We start from the raw sequence: 17,823 nt of genomic DNA, 5'->3' as shown, positions 1-17,823 counted from the left end.
GAAAATTTATCCGGCAAAAATTAGGTAAGATTGTGGGGGGGGGGGTCTACACTTAAGGATCCTAATAAAAGAGGGCTACGTAGTTCAAAATTTCAAAATAAAAAAAATTTTAATTTATGAAGGGCCTTGGTGCGGTGATATATTATCAAGAAAATTAATTACATTTTTTGAAGTAAAAATATAGGCGATTTCTCCCTAGAGTGAACAATGCAACTTACAGTGGTTAATTATTGATTCAAACCTCAAATAATTAATTAATTTACTCATTAGTTAATTAATATAATATTATTATTAACATAAATGATTAGAAACTCACTTTTAGATTGTTGTGAATAAGTTTGCTTAATGGTTTTTGATAACAGTCGGCCTCTTTGAAAATATCTAAGTCACTAAAAATTTCAGCATATGTTCTTGGGGTAGAAAGACCAGCAGATGACCTTGGTGTTTCGTGAGACATTTTCGAAAATCTAGTTTCTGTTATTCCACATGTGTAAAATTTGATACTGTCTTAATATCAAAGAGAATTCGCGAGAAAAGTAATTTGTCAGAGAACCTGACATCAACTGACATCCACGATGCAATAAATGCGAACTGAAGTGAATGAACATAACTGGAACATACCTATCGATAAAATATATCAAAATCGAAGTTAGCATGACCATGAAGTTTCCTCCTTGAAAATAAAATCAAAAGCTTTTCAATACCTAAATGCAGAAAGGTCATTCGAAATTAAATAACCATTTTTATTTTTAATATTACATTTTTTGTATTAATACCCCTCGAAAAATCAAAGATGTGTCAGGATGGAAATAAGCAAAGGTGCATTTTAATAAAAAAAATTAGAGTGAAGTCTAACGAAAATGGGGAAATAAAAAATGTTGGTCAAAAAACGTTATATTCGGTAAGACTACTTTTTTTGTCATTTTTATTATAAATTCTTAATTTAACGAATGTTCACCTTTATTTGCGGAAATTAGATCAAAATTCAAACTCCTGAAAAATAGATCGTATATTGAACAATTTTTCCACCCCTTGCCTTTCTAATATACTCAACAGGCCAAAATGTTTTTAAAAACAAGGTAAGGAGAGTAATTTTCCTAGAAAATATGGGAATAAATTATTGTTAATAAAATTATTATATTAGGTGCCATATTGAATCCAATATAAAGTTGAAATACTATTTGCTTTTTAAAAAAAATAGTTATAGTGAACTCTCACTTATTCCAAGTCTCCCAGGGTCAGATATTCCAAGTGGCGAAGCTCCTTCACCTCCTACCACTGCCCCTGTACGGTATCGCCCGCGTTAGTGGCTGACAATTTAAAAAGAGGCTCGAAGAGCGCTAGCCATCGTTTCTTGCTTGACAAAGTACCCCAAGACTTGCGGAAGAGTTGGGGGGGGCTACATACTTGGAATAACCGAATACTTACGTTTCTCGGTCCTTGGAATAAGTAAAAGTTTACCGTATATTTTCACTAAAAGACATTAATCATTTATATCTTCTAGTAGAAAATTATTTTTCAATGTATATATCTTTATTATTTTCAACGAAAGGGTTGCGTTTTTAAGATAAAAAATCGAATTTTGTACAAAACAGTTTAATTTTAAATAAGAAAAAGTTTATTTTTAAACAAGAAAGATAATTTCTCAATTAATAGTTCAAAGTTCAACCAAAAAATATGCATTTCAAGGCGAAAAAGGTGAATTTTTGATCAAATGAATTTTCAACAACATATTTGAATTTTTCAGTAAAATCTTTTCTACCAAAAATTATGCATTTTCTATTCAAAAAAGATTGCTTTTTAATACAAAAAGACGAATTTTCAGCACAATAGTTGAAGTTTCAACCAAATAGTTGAATGTTCAAAAAAATAATTACCAATAAAACAATTGCATTCACGACCAAGCAGTTCAACCTTCAATCAAAACGGACCAATTTGATAGAAAACTGTTTATTTTTTACCCAAAAACCAAATAGTTGAATTTTCTTGCATTTTGAATAGCATTTTTAACCAAATAGTTGAATTTTCAACCAAGAATTTTCTACTAAAAAAGATGGATTTCAATGCAAAATAGATGATTTTTTAATCTAGAAAGTAGAATTTTAAAAAAATAGTTCAGTTTCTAATCACATCATTGAATTTTCGACCCACAAAGATGAATTATCAACTACCAAAAAGCTGAATTTGAATAAAAAATATTATCTTACAACAGAAAGTTTCATTTACGACTAAACGTTTAAAACTTTCAGTCAAAACGAAGAATGTTAAACAAAATAATAAATTTTTTTTTAAATAGTTGAATTTTTTTTAAATAATTAAATTTTATACGATAATGATAAAAACTTGCATTTTTAAACAAAAAATGGTTTTATATAAAAAATTACGAATTTTCAACAAACTAGTTGAATAGTAACAACCAAATAATTGAATTTACAAACAATAAAAATTAATTCTCTACCAAAAGCTCAAAAATAGAACAGTTATATATTTAGTTTAAACAATTAATTTTTAATTAAGACAAAAACGAATCAAGAAAAATATTGTTATTTTTTCAACCAAATTGTTGAAGAATTTTCTTTTCAAAAAAAGCAAAACAAAATAGTTACATTTACATTAATTTTCAATAACCTAGTTTCATTTTCAACTAAAAATAGAATTTTCAACAACAAAATATTAATTTTCAACAAAGAACCAGGATTTACAAACAAACAGTTAAATTTTCAAGTAAAAGTAACGAATATTCAACAAAATAATTTAATTTTTACCTAAAAATAGTTGTATTTTTAAACGAATAGTTGAATTTTTAAGTCAAAAGAAGCACTTTTCATAAGACAGTTAAAATTTCAATCATAGCGACGAATTTTCTTTCCAAACACATCAATTTTATAGAAAATAATTAAATTTTAAACCTAATACTTCAATTTGTAACCAAAAGGAGCGATTTTTTAAGTAAAAAGATAGAACTTCCAACAAAATACATGAATTTTCAACTAAAAAAGATTTTAAAGATTTAAAAAAAAATTTAACTAAAAATGGAACAGTTAAATTTTTATTTTAAAAAATTAATTTTTTATTTAGGACAAAAACGAATTGTCAAAAAAATAGATAAATTTCCAACCAACTTGTTGAATTTTCAACTAAAAACCAATCATTTTTAAACTTTAAACTATCAATAAAAAAGTTTTAACAAAGAACAAACAAATTATCAAAAAATACGTAATTTTTAATGTGAATTTAACATTTTTAAACAGCAGTAGAATAGTTAAATTTTCAGTGAAAAAATATTATTTTCATCAAAAAAAAAACTATTTTTCAACAAAATTGTTGCATTTTCAAGCAAAGAGATTGGATCTTCAACTGAAAAAAAAATAATTTTTAACATAGTAGTTGAATATTCAACCAAGCAGTCAAACTTCAATGAAGAAGATTAATTTTCTACCAACTTATATAATTTTCAACTAAGAATAATCAACTGGTAACCAATAATGGAATACTTAAATTTCCAGTTTAAAATATTAATTTTTCTCCAAAAAAGAATTAATGTTTAACAAATTTGTTAAATCATTAACCAATAAAATGAAATTTTAACAAAATAGTTCGATTTTTAAACAAGTATCTGCGTTTTTAACCAAATAAGATGAATTCTCAATTAAAAATTTAATAGTTCAATTTTCAACTAAAAGCGATCAATTTTCAACAAAAAATATAATAATTAAATATTCAGTTGATAAAATTTATATTCTACCAAAAAGTAAAAATGAATTTTTAACAAAATATTTAAAACATCAATCAAAAAGTCGAATTTTTTACTAAAAGGCATGAATTCTGAAACAAAAACACAAATCTAGATTTTTCAAATAAAATGAATTCACTTTCAACAAAAATAGGTGAATATTTTTTTGAATTTTATTAATTCTGTTCGCAGTTGAACAAAAATACATGATGAAGGGGAAAAATGGAAATTTTCTGAAAATAGACGAAAGAAGAGGTATTGTTCACAAAACGAGTGAATTTATATGCTTTTCTTGTGAAATAAAAACACTTATTTTACTTTTACGGGCATTTCAGACAATTTTATTAACATTATTATTTTAAATTACTGTCCATGTACGACGCAAATCGTTACAAAAACCATCAATATCGTTCACACTTTTTTTTTAACTTCGTCTTAAATTAAAATTGCACCAGTTAGTTTACGAGGAAAATGTATGTATTTGCAGAGTAAAAATAAAAATTTTGCGCCTCAAAAAAATATTCACCATCATCAACTGAATAATAAAATTCTTTAAGTTTAACATCGTAGAAAAAAAGTAAATAAACTATAAATAAATTGATGACTATTTGACTAATAAACAAAATACTGTACTGTATGCAAAAAAGATCGACGCACTCGTACTCACAACAAATGTTGAAAATCATACTTTTTTTTAACTAAGTAATAATTTAATAAATAATATACGGATTATTTATAACTGTAACAAATAAGCTGGTTTTAATGCTCAATCGATTTATTGATATTTGAAAATAATTTCAAGTTTTTTTTAGTTCTAATTTTACTTATGCATTTACAAGGGACAAGTCAGTGACACCTTTTACTCTAAGTGTTGTGCCAAAAATCGAGTCTCTAGAAAAAAAGTTTTCAATGATTTTCTTAATATGAAAGAAGCATACATATTTTGATTTTTATTTCGTATAAAATGATTATATGCGTTGTTGACTTAAGGGTCAGACGAATTGAAAACAATTAAATTGCTTCAAACGTTTCAACATACAATGGTGACTTTAATTAAATCTGTGAAAATTACATAATTTCCTGTAGGAACATAATTTTACAACTGAAAGTGTTATTCTTTGATTAATATCACAGTTGTGAAATTACATACAATTCTTTCATTTTAAATTTAAGGTTTTTGAATAATTATTAATAAATCCTCAAATATTCTTTTTTTCATGTATAGCGAAGTACGTTCAATAAAAACATTCATTCTATAGTAAAAAACGCCAAACTTGTCAAAATACACTGTAGTCAATGAACTCTTTAAAAAATAGTTTTACCAACGTAGATTAGATGAAAAAAATTAAGAATCTTTTTGAGTGAAAAAATACCCTTAAAACAATTTATTGTATAATAGAAATATTTTTAAACATTTTCATTTTTTTTAATTAAGGTAAAATTTAATAATTTTTTGTAGTAAAAATACGATTTTATTAAAAATAATGCAGTCAAATAATTATTCAAATATTCTTCCCAGATTTATTCATCAACGACCATTTGATGAAAACATTCACACTTTAGTAATAAAGCAAATTTTCAAAAAACATTACAGTTTTCTGTCAAAATTGGAAATTAATTATGTAAAAGTAAAATTATTTGAAAAGTAACACATTTTTGTGGAATTTTTTTCTTTTGAAAATAAATTGAAAATTTCATGAATTTCCTGTCATTATTAAGTGTTATATCTGTGAAAGTAAAATATTTTCCCCTTAGAATCATACTGCAGTCAAAATACGAAATTATTAAAATTATTATAGTTAAATAATTATAAATATTCCTAAAAATTTTGTTTATCAGCGAACATTTCATTAAAACATTTACGCTGTAATGAATTTGCAGAATAAAAATAAAATTGATGCGTCTCATTCATAAATTCCTATGTGTATTTATCCTGAACTGAATAATAAAATTCTCAAAAGTTAAGCATCGTAGAAGAAAAGGTAAATAAACTATGAATAAACTGACTAATAAACAATATACTTTATTATACATGCCAAAAAAGAGCAACGCACTTGCACTCACAACAAACTTTCAAAATTATACATTTTTTTAACTTGAGTATTATTTTAATAATTAATAAACCAATTATTTATCATTGTATTAAATTATCTGATTTTAATCCTTCATGGATTTATTGACATTTTAAAATATTCTTATTCCATTTTTTTCAAATTTAATTATACTCATGCATATAAGGGACAAGTCAGTGACACCTTTTATTCCAAGTGTCGTGCCAAAAATCAAATCTCAACAAAAAAAAATGTCTACGATTTTATGAAATGAAATGATACGAACCATATCATTTAAAAGAAAAACATTATTTGTTATGAAAAAAGTTTTTAATTTAGGAAAAATAACGATTTCAACCATTATTTTTATAATCGTATTTTTTTATTGTCGCTTCTTAATCATTAAAAAAAATGTTTGAATTTGAATAAAACGTTGATTATTCTTTCAAAAAAAAAACATGCCCTACAATTCAATTTTTGCAACTTAAAAATAAGTAAGTAATATGTAAATATTTATTTGTTTAAAAGATATTTTCTTATTCCAAAATTGAAACTTTTAAAAATGGAAACAACAGAGATGCAGAGAATATTTTTCCTGAAAAAAGCCATCATTTATTAAAATTCAAGCATTTTTCAAAAAATGGCTACCAGATGAAAGAAACATGTTTGGAATGATCAATAAAATTACGCTTTTTTAATCGTGTATGTAGATTGCACTAAAGTGTAAATAAACAAAGGGCGTTTAAGAATATATATGTATACAAACAAAAAAAATAATATTTTCGAATGTTCGACTTCTTAGAAGCGATGAACCGCTAGGCGCAAACCACGTGTGCCAAAAACACTTCTAACGACGTAGACGTAATCGCATGATTTTATTTTCAAGTGAATATACGACGTCAGTTGACGTGGTCATCGTCTATAAAGAGCAACTCAAGTTCTTCGCTTCTTTAGTAAACCAAAGAACATTCTAGCAATCGCGATTATTTTTGAATAAGTGTTTTATAAATTCAGTATAAATAAAGAAAATAAGTTGTTGGATAAATAATTTATAGTGATAAAATTAACAAAACTGAGATTTAAAAAAATATTTTTAAATAGTGTAGTGAATTGGTGATAATTTAAAATAAACAATAACAAATATTTAGACAATAGTGAAATAGTTCTTAAAAAGACTACTGAAATCTTCGAGATGAAATAATTTTAATCGACACGAGTGGCTTCATTTCTGCATTAAAAGGTCAGAATTTTCAAATTTCGGCAATATGTCTAACATTTAAAGAAAATTTTTTTTGGTGAGATAAAATGTGGATTAATTAAATTTCTTAGACTTTTTGAAGATGATGTAATTTTTCAAGAGACTTTCCAGCTTCTTGGGTGATCATTTCTTAATCTTTTTAATTACTAGATTTATTTATTATTTAATTTTTATTGTTAAATTTATAATAATTTATATTAATTTTATACAAAATAATATAAGAATGTTTATAAAATTGATTTTAGAATAATTATTTTCAATTGAAATCATTTATAAAAATATTAGAAAAAGTGTTTTAAGTTAATAATGTTTTGAAATTGTTGACAGTGACGAATCGAGTGGGAAATAACTAAAAGAGCTTGATCGAGTTAAAAAATCACATCGCGCGATAATGTCTCTTAGTAAACATGCTCAACATTGCCGTAGATACATTTCACTGACAAGGTGAGTGTTATATTCCTAATTGCATAATTTGATTTTACTATTACACCGGGTGTGTTGTATTGACTCATATTAAAATAGCAAGTAGATATAATTTTTTTATTCCATTTTTGAAACAAATTATTTACGTGATAAAATTCCACTTCGCCTAATTTGTAATCGAGATCATGTTTCTTAAATAAATTATTAATAATATTCGAATTCATTCGCAATAGAACAGAAATTCTTTAGTTCGAATTTAAATATCAAATTCTTATCAGAGCTGGGCATAACAATTGATTGGATCTGACTTTAAGATCATTTTCTAAATTATTAGTTATTAGTTTTTAAAATGTTGTTATTTTTCATTTTTATTATAACTTATTAGCTTTTGAATGGAAATAATTTCCGAACAATATTTTGTTTCGACTGGTACAATTAATAAATATCCATTAGAATTTATGTGTTTATTTGATTATACATAATTATAATTAATTTTACAAGTATGACATAATATCTGGACAAAATATGTGTAATGATATACATATATTACGGACATTCAAAATTAACTGGTAGAAGCCACTACTGGATACTTATTTATAAGCATTTATAAGCTATTACTTATTTTTTAAGATCCTCCTTAAAATTATTAACTTTTGTTTTTTATTTTTCTCTTGTTCTTGATTTTCGAAATTTTTTTATTTATACATTTTCAAAATTATTAACCTTAAAATTTGATTAATTTTATATTACAAAGTCTTAAAACAGAAGAGTTTTCAATTGTAAAGCTTAAAATTTAAACTGTTTAGAAAAAGATCAAAATGTATACCTTTAAACATAAATTTTGAAACTTGAATGACATTTTTAAAATACAAGAATTTTGAATTGTGAATCTTCAAAATGGCAGAAATCTTAATTGTAATTTTTTTCTAATTAAAGAGTGTTTTTAATTTTGCTTTACAATGAAAAGTTCTGTAATTTCGATGCCTTTTACATTTGAAATTTTCTCAATTTGGAAGATTTTTTATTTAAAACTTTACTTTTGGTTTTTCATATTATTAAAATCTTTACAATTAATAAATTTTAAATTGCAAATTGGTCAAAAAAGGGAAATTTGTAAATCTTCAAAATTAAACACTTCGAAAAGAAATGTTCAAAATTACATAAATTAAAAATATAAATCTTGAGAACTGAATAATTTGCAATAATTCTATATTTACAAAATTCAAGAATATTCATTTGTAATTTTGTTAAATTATAGAACTTTGAATCCTTAATCTTCAAAATGGAAGAGTTTTTTGTAGAGATTTTATTACATATGATACTTATTAATAATATATTTATCAGTTCTAAATTGAAAAACGTAATTTTTAATTTAAGAGTCTAGAATTTGAATGATTTAGGATTAAAAATCGAAAGTAGGATAATCTTATTAGAAACCAATTAAAAATACCATTTTATTAATAATTTTCAAAATTTTAATCTAAAATTTGTCGTTTTTGAATGCTTTTGAATAGAAATAATACATTTTCAATTCCTTTGAACGCTAAATAAATAAATTTTCAAAATTTTAATCTGAATATATTTCATTTTTTATATTTTGAAATTGACTTTTTTTCGACATTTTAATCTTAAAACAGTGAAATTCGAGATTCATCAATTCGAAGTAAAATTGTTTCATTTTGTTCGATTTTAATTAGAAATAATACAATTGCAATCTCTTTCTAATCAAATTGTCGAATTTTCAAAATTTTATGCTGAAATTTTTTAATTTTGAACGCTTGTAGTTAGAAAAAATACACTTGCAATTCCTTTGAATTTTAAACGATCCAATTTTTTTAATTTTAATTTGCAAATATCGGATTTTTTACGTCGTAAAACTGTTTTTTTTTTCGAAATTTTAATCTTAATAATTTTAATTCGAGATTCTTCAATTCAAAATAAACTTGATTCTGCAATTTTTCAATGTTGACCGCTTTTAATTAGAAATAATACAGTTTCAATTCCTTTGAATTTTAAATGATACAATTTTTTTGAATTTGAATATGAAAATATAATATTTTTTACGTTTTAAAATTGTTATATTTTCGAAATTTTAATCTTAAATGATTCAAATTCAAGATATTTTAATGCAAAATAAAATTGTTAAAATTTGTAAGCTTTTAATTAGAAATTATACCATTTTAACTCTTTTCTAATAAAATTGTCTCATTTTTAAAATTTTAATTTGTAATTTTGCAGTTTTGGACGCTTTCAATTAGAAATAATACAGTTTCAATCCCTTTGAATTTTAAACAATATAATGTTCAAAATTCTAATCGAAAAATATATCATTTGTAACCTTTTGAACTTGTCCTATTTTCAAAATTTTAATCTTAAGGTCATGTGACGAATGGGTCACGTGACCAGATTTCTACCTTACCGCTACGTTTTTTATCCCCCAACTTATTTTCACACGAGACGCCAGATCAAGTTGAAATTTTGGGTTTATAAATAAGAAGCACTTAGAAAGGGGGTCTGGTCCTAAATTTTAATAATAATGAAAAAAGCAAAAAAATTGAATTACAACAAAAAACTTTTTTCATAATTATACAGATTTAGTACCAGACCCACCATACTTAGTGCTTCTTGTTTGTTATCCCAAATTTTCAACTTGATGTGGCGCTTCGTGTTAAAATAAGTTGGGAAATAAAAAAAGTGGCAATAAGGAATGGAATCTGGTCACGTGACCCACTCATTATATGGCCTTAAATCGTTTAAACTGGAGATTCTTCAATTCAAAATAAAATTGTTCAATTTTCAAAATTTTAATTCGCAATTTTTCAATTTTTACTATTTTTAATTAGAAATAATACAGAATCAATGCCTTTAAATTTTAAATTATCCAATTTTCAACAATCTAGTATGAAAATATGTCATGAAAATATTGAATTTCGCACGTTGTAAAATTTTCATATTTTCGAAATTTTAATCCTAAATCATTCCAATTCAAGACTCCTCAATTGAAATAAAATCGTTCAATTTTGAATGCTTTGAATTAGAAATTATACAATTTCTATTCTTTTCTATAATAAAAGGTTCTATTTTACAAAATTTTTAGTCTGAAATTTTTCAATATTTTAAGTACTTATGAAATATTTTTTCGAAATTTGTACCTAATCTAAAGTTATTTTATTGGGGTACATTTTCAATTAAAAAGTCGCTCCTCCATATATTTTTTTCTTAATTTTGAAACCTCTTCAAATCAAAATTAGGTAGTTATATTGTGCCATTCCAATTGAAATTATTAATTATTCATTATTGTTACAAAAATTTGACTTTTTTGAAAATATTTCCTAATATCATCAAAAATCGCCAAATTTAAATCTTTATCTTCAATACTATATTTATTCGATATTTTCAACAATTTATTTTATATTTTCAACATTCACCGCATTGTAAAAAGGAATTGGCACCCCTTAGAGGATGCAAAATCGAAAACCAGCTTGAAAGTCTGGTTGCATTTCGAAAACTGAACGACAGAGAAGTAAAAACAATATGACTAAAAGAGACAAATATAATATTCGTATTATAGTGTAATCCTAATAGTGGTAGAAGATATCATGATCCATGTGCAAGAATGTCTAGAATGTAGAAATAGTGACCGGTGATTCGTAGAAGCATAGGAACACACATTCATGTTAGAACAGCTGAAAGAGATCAATCTAGTGAATAATCGCGAATTAGTGATCTGATACCATACAAAACAATAAGCCAATGACATCATCACGACTATGCTCCGAAATTTGCAAACATGTCATGATCAGTCATGATTTTGTTTCGACTGGAGTTCATTGTTTCAATACTGATTTGATTTAATCCGGACATTAAATTTATCTTAACTATAGAGAAATCTAGTAAAATAAGTGATAAGTAAAATTATAGGTGGAGTTATAGTAATCCCAGTAAAAGTCGAACTGCGCAATTTCTCAGTGTTTACAGCTTTTATATCCAGTGTTTTTTGTCTTTGTTATATATATTTCATGCAAGTTTAAAGCTCCTTGTGCCCGATGAAAAACTGTATGAGCTGCAGAATAATGTTTATTTTTTCGTCAGTTCTTTTGGAGAACATAGGTATGTAGCTATTTATAAATGATTGAAAGTTAGGTTAGGTTATGCAGTTGGATTTAAATACGTTTGCCAATATCCGTTTCAAGAGTTATTATTACATGATTTTGATTTCGTGACAGTTTTTTTCTATTTTGCAATCAATTCATGGTCGATTAAAGAAATATAGGGGTTTAGGTTAAAGAATATTTATCACACCTTTCACCGATTTGTATCATTGATTTTTACTAAAAAATGGTATTGCCACATGATTTTGATGCTTCAAAAATAATGAGAATTTGGACAATAAATCACAATTCAAGAATGGCACTCAATTTATTCATATTTATTCTTCAAATTTTAAAGAGAGATTTGATCACATCACATTGGGGCTCATATCACAGATTTTTCTCAGTAATTTTAAAATTACGTTTCCTGCTTATGAAAATCCAAATTAAAAAATATTATTTTTGAACATTTTTAGTTGATATTCCGCTTTTTACACATTTATAGTACTCTGATTGTTTTAAGACAGTTTTTACTTTTGTTATTCTCTATATTTTTATGTAAGAACAATTTTTTTGAAACATTTTTCACCAGCGGAGTTATAAATATATTGAATTCTTTTGAATATTTTAAATCAGGGTTACAACAGGTCAGAAAGTTCTAGAATGTCAGGGAATTTAAAACTGACAACTGAAAGTCATAGAAAAGTTTTGAAAATTTTCGATAAACTAATTTTGAAATTTAGGTGTCATCCACAAATTACCCACACAAAACCTTAACAAGTAAATTTTACAAACGTATAATTTTGTACTTTTCTTCGTTAAGAGTTCATCTTGTGGTTAAAAATTTGATAATTTTCTGGAAAATTTTACTATTTTATTGAAAATTCGTCTTTATGTCTTAAAAATTTAGGTATTTTCTTTTTAAAAAGTTCGTTTTTTTAGGCTTGTAAATTCAATATTTTTGATGAAAAACGTATTCCTCTCTGTTCGCCCTTTTAATTCAAAAATATCTCTTATCTGACAAATTTATTCTTTTTTGGTAAAAAAAAATCTGACTGGTTGAAAATTAATCAGTTTTGGTTGAGGTTTCAAGCACATATTTAGTTCAAATCACTTTTTTTCGGTTGAAAATTGTTTTCTTCTTGTGCTTGAATTTTTTGTAATTTCGTATTTTTTTCGTATAAAATTAATCTTCTTGGTTGAAAATTCATTTTGTGCACGGAAATTCAACTATTTGGTTAAAAATTAATTTTTTTTTGTGAATATTCATCATTTTAGTTAAAAAATGATTTCTTTGATTCAAAGTTTAACTATTTTGTTGAAAAATCATGCTTTTCGTTGAACATTTAATCCCTTTGATAAAAAAAATTATCTTCTTGATTCAAAATTTATATTTTAGTTTGAAAATTTAACAATGTTTTCGACAAACATTTTGTTTAATTGTACATTAGTTTTTTTTTTAATTCCATTTTATATTAAACATTTAACTATTTGGTTGAAAATTCGTTTTTCAACCTTAATTTTTTTAACTCAAGATTTATCTCCTTTAGTTAAATCTTTTTGCTTGCAAATACAACCGTTTGTTACTTTTTTCTCTCTTAACTGAAAAATCTTTTTAGTCGAAAATCGGTATTTTTTGGTTGAATTTAACTGTTTTTAAATGAAAATTTTAATATTTTTGGCAAAAATATCAGCTATTACATTTTTCCTATTCATATTTTTTGGTCAAAATATTCAACTATTTGGCTAAAGATGAACTTTTTGTTAAAAATACGGTTTTATTGAAACTTCGTCTTTTTGGCATGAAAATTCAACATTTTGGGTGAAAAGTTTTTTCTTTACTGACTTGAAACTAGTTCTTGTTTTAAAATTTAACGCTTTAAAAATTCGTATTTTTGGTTTAAAAATTCTGTTTGAATTGCGGTTTTAAATATTTTGTTGAAATTTCGTCTTTTTCTGTTTAATTCACCTGCCATTGAATTCAAATGAAAATCTTTTGTGGTTGAAATATGAACTATTACATTCTTCTTTGAGAATTAATCTTTTTTGGTTGAATATTTAACTATTTGAAAGTAGAATTATTTTGTTAAAAATTCCTTTTTTTGTTGATGATACATAACTTTAATTGAAAAGCCTTCTTAACTCTTTTATTCAAAATTTTTGTTATTCTTCTTTTTTTTAATTTTGTTCAAACTGAGAATTTAGCTACTCCATATTAGGTTAGAAATTTATTTTTTCTGGTTGAAAATTCAACTATTTGGTAAAAAATTCATGTATTTTTTTGAAAATTCTTCTTGTGGTGGAGTATTAATCTTCTTGGTGGAAAATTCGCCTTTTTGGTTGAAAATTCCATTCTCTGGATCAAAATTAAACTGTTTATATCAAAATTGTTGTTTTTTTGCAACAAATATATCCTTTTTAGTTGAATTTTTTTTCAGAATTCTATAAATTCTTGATTTGAAATTCGTCTTTTTGGTTGAAAATTCAACTATATTTGGTTAAAAATAAATTTTTTGATTGAATATTTATCATTTTAGTTGAATATTCATTTCTATTGTAAAAATTTTTAATATTTAGACGAAAAAAATATGTATTTGCTTAAAAATTCCTCTTTTTGGGCCGAAAATTAATCTTCATGGATAAAAATTGAACTATTTTGTTGAGAAAAAATGTATTGGAAATAATTTTTCTATCTTAAAATTTATCTATTCTATTTTGTGTTAAAACTTCAACTATGTTGTTGCAAATTCATCTTTTTTAATGAAAATTAATCTTCTAATTTGTTGAAAAATATTTTTTTTTAATTAATATTTTTAGCTTAAAATGAATCTTTTACCGTTAAAACTTTGTGTTTTTTTGGCCATTCGAATTTCTCGGTAGAAAATTAATCTTCGGTATTGAAAATTTATCTATGTGGTTGGAAAATAAATTTTTTAGTTAAAAATTCTTCTATATTGTTGAATACCTCTAAGCTATCATATATGTGGATTTACTATTATTTTAGTAAAAGATTTTCGTTTGCAGGAATTTTCAATTCCCTTCCTCCTTCAATTCTTTGGTTGAAAATTGTTGTTTTTTGTTTTGCAAGAAATTTATCTTTTTTAATTGAATTTTTTTAGAATTCTATAAATTCTTGATTTGAAATTCGTCTTTTTGGTCGAACATTCATTTCTTTTGTAAAAAATTTAAACATTCAGACGAAAAATTATGTATTTTGTTAAAATTTCATCTTTGTGAGTAGAAAAATAATCTTCATGGTTGAAATTTGAACTATTTTGTTGAAAAAAAAATTTATTAGAAATAATTTTTCTAACTTAAAATTTAATTATTCTATTTTGTGTTAAAACTTCCACTATTTTGTTGAAAGTTCCCCTTTTTTAAATGAAAATTAATCTTCTAATTTGTGGAAAAATCTTTCTTTTTTTTCAATTAATATTTTTTAACTTCAAATTGATCTTTTGCCGCTAAAATTTCGTGTTTTCTCGTCATTCGCATTTCTTGATAGAAAACTAATCTTCTGTGTTGAAAATTCATCTTTTTGGTTGAAAAATCAATTGTTTAGTTAAAAATTCATCTACATTTGTTGAATACCTCTAAGCTATAATATGTGTAGATTTACTATTTTTTGAGTAAAAGATTTTCATATGCAGGAATTTTCAATTCCCCTCCTCTCACCCTTCTTTGAAACAGTGGGGAACCCCCCCCCCCCCATATCGTCTTTCGTAATTTGTGAATGTGCACATATATGTATGGCTGTTTTTATACGTGAAAAAAAATTGTAACGGTCAGGGAAAATAAAAAAATGGGCCATCGAAAAATCAGGAAATTTCAAAATTAGGATTTTGTAGCAACCCTGAAAATAAAAATTGCACATATTTTCAGTCCCACACTTATGTCTTCCTTTTATAATTCTAGACAATTAAATACGGGTCGCGATGGAGGTGAAAGTGCATCAGCCGTAGAAAAATTGTCTGGATCTTTGAATATACTTGAAAAAGCAACAAAAATGTCGATGCCAAGCCATTGGAAATTTCTTGCACAAATAAAAGACTTTTTGAACAAATCTGGGTACGAAAAGAATGTGCAGTTTGTTATAAATAAGGACTGGATCGACTTCTTTCAAAGATTAACTTACTCTCAGATTGAAAGTATAAGAAAGATTTCGTCTCACGATACTTTGAAGCCAGGTTCGAACGATGAAAATCGAAGAAATTTCGACAATACGCGCAAAATCGTTGCCGTTTCCTTGCCCGAGGAAGAGAAAAATTTAGTTGAAGAATTGAAGCAGGTAGTGAAGCAGGAACTAAAACAAGAACTAAAACAGGTGATTGCGATTTTTAGATTCTTTATTTTCACAATCTTGGGACTCACTTGTCCTTTTTTTTCAGAGCTCATATTAAAACAATTCATTTATATTTCAGCCAGTAGATACTTCATCGACGATTACGACAGAAAAAGAGTTGAAGGATCAAATTTATTGGCTTCCACAAGTTTTGGCAGCTTTAGTGCCGAAATTCGGTGCAGCAGCGAAAGTAAAATCATTCCCGATAATTCCAAAGTGGAAGAAAAATCTACAAATTAGTGTTTCGAAACACAGCATCCTCTCGAGAACAAAACACGTTTTAAACAGTATTGCAACAGCGGAATCAAATTCATCGAGATGGAGGCGAGTTGAAGATTTATTGGCACACATCGATCAATATCCTGAAGCAAGATATCATGCAATTAAAGAAGGAGGAGTTAGCATTCTGCTGAGAATGAGACAGAGGACCAAGGACGAACAGACACAAGGTAAGAAGCTTGTTTTAAAAGTTAAAAACCTCGAAATTTCCTTGAATTTCTGACGAGAACCTTGAATTTGAATTTTTGTTTTGCTTTTGTATCAGTTTTTTGTATTGAAATGTAAAAATTAATTTCAATCTTCTAGTCAGTTATGAAAGAAATGTCTCGTTTAGAAGAAATCTTGCTACTAACAAGTTTTTTTATTTATCAAGATATAATTTATCTTTAGTTCAACGATTTCAAAACATTTCAAAGATTTTAAATATTTTAATGATTTTAAATGAATGCAAAAGGTTTCAGAAAGATTTCACAAATATTTCAAAGTATTCATAAGGATTTAAGAAGATTTGAAGAATTTAAAAGATTGAAAAAGCGGTACATTACACCAGATTTCAATTATTTTAAACAGTTTCAAAAGTTGTCTAACATTTTGAAAAGATTTCAAACGATTTCAATGATTTCAAATGAACACAAAAAATGTCGCAAAACATAAAGATTTCAAAAGAATACAAGAATTTGAAAGATTTTTTAATGTGTCCTGTACAATATCAAAGACTTCAAAACATTTTAAAGATTTTAAACGATTTTAAATTCTTTTAAAATATTTCACAAATATTTCAATGATTCCATCCAAATTTCACAAAGATTTCAAAACAGTATAAGAATTTCAAAGTTTTCATATAGGATACAGCACACCAGATTTTAATGATTTCAAAACATTTCAGACATTTTAAATCATCTAAAAATTTTTGGAATATTTGAAAAGATTTCAAATGTTTCAATGACTTCAAATGAATAAAAAAGATTTCATAAATACTTTAAAGAATCAATGATTTCGCAAACAAATATTTTAAAAAGATTTCACAAATATTACAAATATTCCAAAAAATTCCAGGATTTCAAAGATTTTACAAAGATTTTGAAAGATATCAAAATATTTCACAGAGATTTAATCAATTCTAAGAATTTTAAATACTACAAAGATTCAAAAATATTTCCAAATATTTCACAAACACGACTTATATTTTTAAAAAATGGATAATTCGTTTATTTATAATTCTGCTTTCTTTATAAATTGTTGTAAATGTCAAAGAATTTTTTCGAGAGCGAGCTTAATTTTTTTAAAATTTTAATATGAAATTAAATAAAATTTTTTTCTTCATTTGTAAAAGTATATTTATATCACTTGTTTTTGTCGTTTTTGTTTCAAATGCGTTTTTTAAAAAAATAATTTCGGAAAAATGTAACTACTCTATTTATTGTTGAAAAGTGTACCTTTTTTGGTTGAAAATGTAAATTTTTTGATTGAAAATTTGTCTTTCTTGGTAGAAAATTTATTCTTTTTTGCCAGAAAATTCCACATTTTAGTTGAAATTCTTTTTTTCACTTAAGGGCATGTGACACAGCTAAATACCTATATTACCGACCACAGTTTTTCAGTTCACTGAATGTTTTTTTGAACCTAAGAACTTTTTTTGTAAATAA

General features: G+C 25.1%; 2 protein-coding genes across 7 annotated transcripts in view; one reads left to right on the top strand and one right to left on the bottom strand.

The window, feature by feature from the left end:
• Positions 1-17,823, bottom strand: part of LOC117183106 — a 52,075-nt gene that overhangs the window by 10,467 nt on the left and 23,785 nt on the right. For 3 of the 5 annotated variants that reach the window (XM_033376278.1, XM_033376281.1, XM_033376279.1), the window contains exon 2: positions 317-621. In XM_033376278.1, the coding sequence (XP_033232169.1) occupies positions 317-457 (141 nt within the window). In that variant the 5' untranslated portion in view covers positions 458-621. Of the gene's footprint in view, positions 1-316; positions 622-17,823 lie in introns of those variants that run through there. The other 2 variants (XM_033376282.1, XM_033376283.1) reach the window with 1 other exon arrangement.
• Positions 6,734-17,823, top strand: part of LOC117183105 (calcium-independent phospholipase A2-gamma-like) — a 30,521-nt gene continuing 19,431 nt past the window's right edge. The window contains exons 1-4 of one of the 2 annotated variants that reach the window (XM_033376276.1): positions 6,734-7,024; positions 7,370-7,486; positions 15,472-15,880; positions 15,978-16,347. In XM_033376276.1, the coding sequence (XP_033232167.1) occupies positions 7,434-7,486; positions 15,472-15,880; positions 15,978-16,347 (832 nt within the window). In that variant the 5' untranslated portion in view covers positions 6,734-7,024; positions 7,370-7,433. Of the gene's footprint in view, positions 7,025-7,369; positions 7,487-11,065; positions 11,576-15,471; positions 15,881-15,977; positions 16,348-17,823 lie in introns of those variants that run through there. The other variant, XM_033376277.1, reaches the window with a different exon arrangement.

This window comes from Belonocnema kinseyi, chromosome 2 (assembly GCF_010883055.1).
Source record: "Belonocnema kinseyi isolate 2016_QV_RU_SX_M_011 chromosome 2, B_treatae_v1, whole genome shotgun sequence".
Lineage (NCBI taxonomy): Eukaryota > Metazoa > Arthropoda > Insecta > Hymenoptera > Cynipidae > Belonocnema > Belonocnema kinseyi.
Note: the sequence above shows the minus strand (reverse complement) of the source record. Positions and strands in the feature narration are given on the sequence as shown.